The 2,322-nt window shown below is 43.5% G+C and overlaps 1 protein-coding gene across 1 annotated transcript; it reads right to left on the bottom strand.

Moving 5' to 3' along the window:
- Window positions 1-230: 230 nt before the first annotated feature.
- LOC107951536 (S-adenosylmethionine synthase-like) lies at window positions 231-2,115 on the bottom strand. Its single transcript, XM_016886609.2, has 2 exons — window positions 1,846-2,115; window positions 231-1,634 (listed from the first exon to the last, which is right to left on the bottom strand). The coding sequence occupies exon 2, from the start codon at window positions 1,622-1,624 to the stop codon at window positions 443-445; it is 1,182 nt and encodes a 393-aa protein (XP_016742098.1). The 5' UTR covers window positions 1,625-1,634; window positions 1,846-2,115; the 3' UTR covers window positions 231-442.
- Between the last annotated feature and the right edge of the window lie 207 nt (window positions 2,116-2,322).

Genomic DNA, 2,322 nt, shown 5'->3' with positions numbered 1-2,322 from the left:
CTTTCAATTCCATGTGGTGGGGGTATGGTACCAAAAAAGGACGCACATCTACTTTTATGATTCCTTCCTTCGCACACCGAACAAATCCCACCGACACAGTTCACATGAACAACTGGCAGCATTTATCCATCCAAAGGCTAATGCTGCTGAAATCTACACCATCATAAATGCCTAATACCCATTTCCAAGTTACTTCCAAAAGAAATGCTACCCATTAAGACAAAGAAAAATGCTTTAATTCATTTTCTGTTATTATCTTTCAAATTGTAATAATAATAACATTCATTATCGCTCATATCATATCATATGCATAAATATAAATTTTAATCAAATTTCAAACCCAAAAAAGAAATTAAAGGAAATTGTAAGAAAAGCAGCCTCATATGGTAGCAGACAGCAGATCAAATAAATCAGACATAGAACCAATGTGATGAAGCTCCAATTAAGCCTGGACCTTGTCCCACTTGAGTGGCTTGACAACCTCCCAAGTGAAATCTTGGTCATCCCGACCAAAATGACCATACGCAGCAGTCTTCAAGAACCTGCTATTGCCCCCTCTCTTAAGATCAAGATTGATGGCAATCATTCCTGGTCTGAAGTCAAAGGTCTCCTTCACAATCTTGAGAATTTCCTTGTCTGGGATCTTTCCAGTACCGTAAGTGTCCACAAATACAGACAATGGTTCAGGTACACCAATGGCGTAGGAGACTTGCACGATGCACCTCCTAGCTAGTCCATTAGCAACAATGCTCTTTGCAGCCTGCCTCACAATGTAAGCCCCGCTTCTATCCACCTTGGTAGGATCTTTACCAGAGAAAGCCCCACCACCATGAGCACCCCATCCTCCATAAGTATCAATGATAATCTTGCGACCAGTGAGACCAGCATCACCATGGGGACCTCCAATGACGAAACGGCCTGACGGGTTAAGGTGGAAAATGGTTTTCTCATCAAGGTACTTCTCGGGTATAACCGGCTTGATGACATGCTCCTTCAAATCAGCAGCTATCTCATCGTTAGTCACGGTCTCGTCATGTTGAGTGGAGATGAGCACGGTGTGGACACGAACAGGCACCATGGCACCCTTATCGTTGTAATACTCGACGGTGACTTGAGTCTTGCCATCAGGCCTGAGCCAAGGGCAAGTTCCGTTCTTGCGAACTTCAGTGAGGCGAGCACCAAGCCTGGTTGCCAAAACATGCGTCAAAGGCATCAATTCAGGGGTTTCATCTGTGGCGTAACCAAACATATGGCCCTGGTCACCAGCACCGATTTCCTCGGGACGCTTACTGAGATGGCCATGGACACCTTGGGCAATATCAGGGCTTTGTTGCTCTATGTTAACCAGCACTTTGCAGTTGTCAGCATCCAGACCCACATCGTCAGATGTGAAACCGATGCCACGGCAGGTGTCACGCACGATCTTCTCGTAGTCTACGTTGGCTTTGGTAGTGATCTCACCAAACACCATCACCATGTTTGTCTTGCTGCAGGTCTCGCAAGCCACCTTGCTCTCAGGATCCTGTGCCAAACAGGCATCTAGGACTGCATCAGAGATCTGATCACATAGCTTGTCGGGATGTCCCTCGTTCACAGACTCCGAGGTAAATAGGAAGGTCTCCATTCCTTAATTTCTGCAAAACCCAATTCAATAAATCCTTTATTCCACTAAAGAAACACGCTAAAAAGACAAGCAGATCTGCAACTCAAAAGCAGAAATAGCAAAGATTTATAGCATTTCATATGCAAAACATGAAGTACGAAATGACCCACATACAAAAACTAATACCAATAATAATATCACAAGAAGTGAACTAAAACAGAAAAAGGAGGAACGTTGGGTACCTCTGCTGTTTTCCTAAAACCTCAAAGGGAATGTTAGAGTGAAGTATGAGAGGAGAGATGGGGTGTAAGGCATATAGGCAAGGTGGGGGAGAAAGTGCATATATAGGGAGGGGCAATGTAAGAGAAACCGAAGTTGGCAGCCCCCTGGAAACGAGATTGAGGCTAGATTCATCGAGGTGTTGGGTGGAAATTTCAATCTGACGGCTGAGATGAAGCCCCAGAACGCGTTTCTGAGAATCAAGCACGTGTTGTCGATCTATTCGGATTGCTGAAAAGGAGGTGGTGAGTCGGTGTCGGTGGGTGAGATTTTTTAATCTTTCCAGAAAAATGATTTTCATTATGGTTAAAGTTTGGGACAAAAAGATCGCCGGTTAAATCAATTCAATTAAGTGTTTTATTTATAGTATAAACCATTACCTTTTTAACTTTAAAGAGGGTAAGAAATGAAAGTAAAAAATTAACCACCGTCTTCATCAA

The sequence above is a fragment of the Gossypium hirsutum genome, chromosome A02, assembly GCF_007990345.1.
Source record: "Gossypium hirsutum isolate 1008001.06 chromosome A02, Gossypium_hirsutum_v2.1, whole genome shotgun sequence".
In the NCBI taxonomy this organism is placed as follows: Eukaryota; Viridiplantae; Streptophyta; class Magnoliopsida; order Malvales; family Malvaceae; genus Gossypium; species Gossypium hirsutum.
Note: the sequence above shows the minus strand (reverse complement) of the source record. Positions and strands in the feature narration are given on the sequence as shown.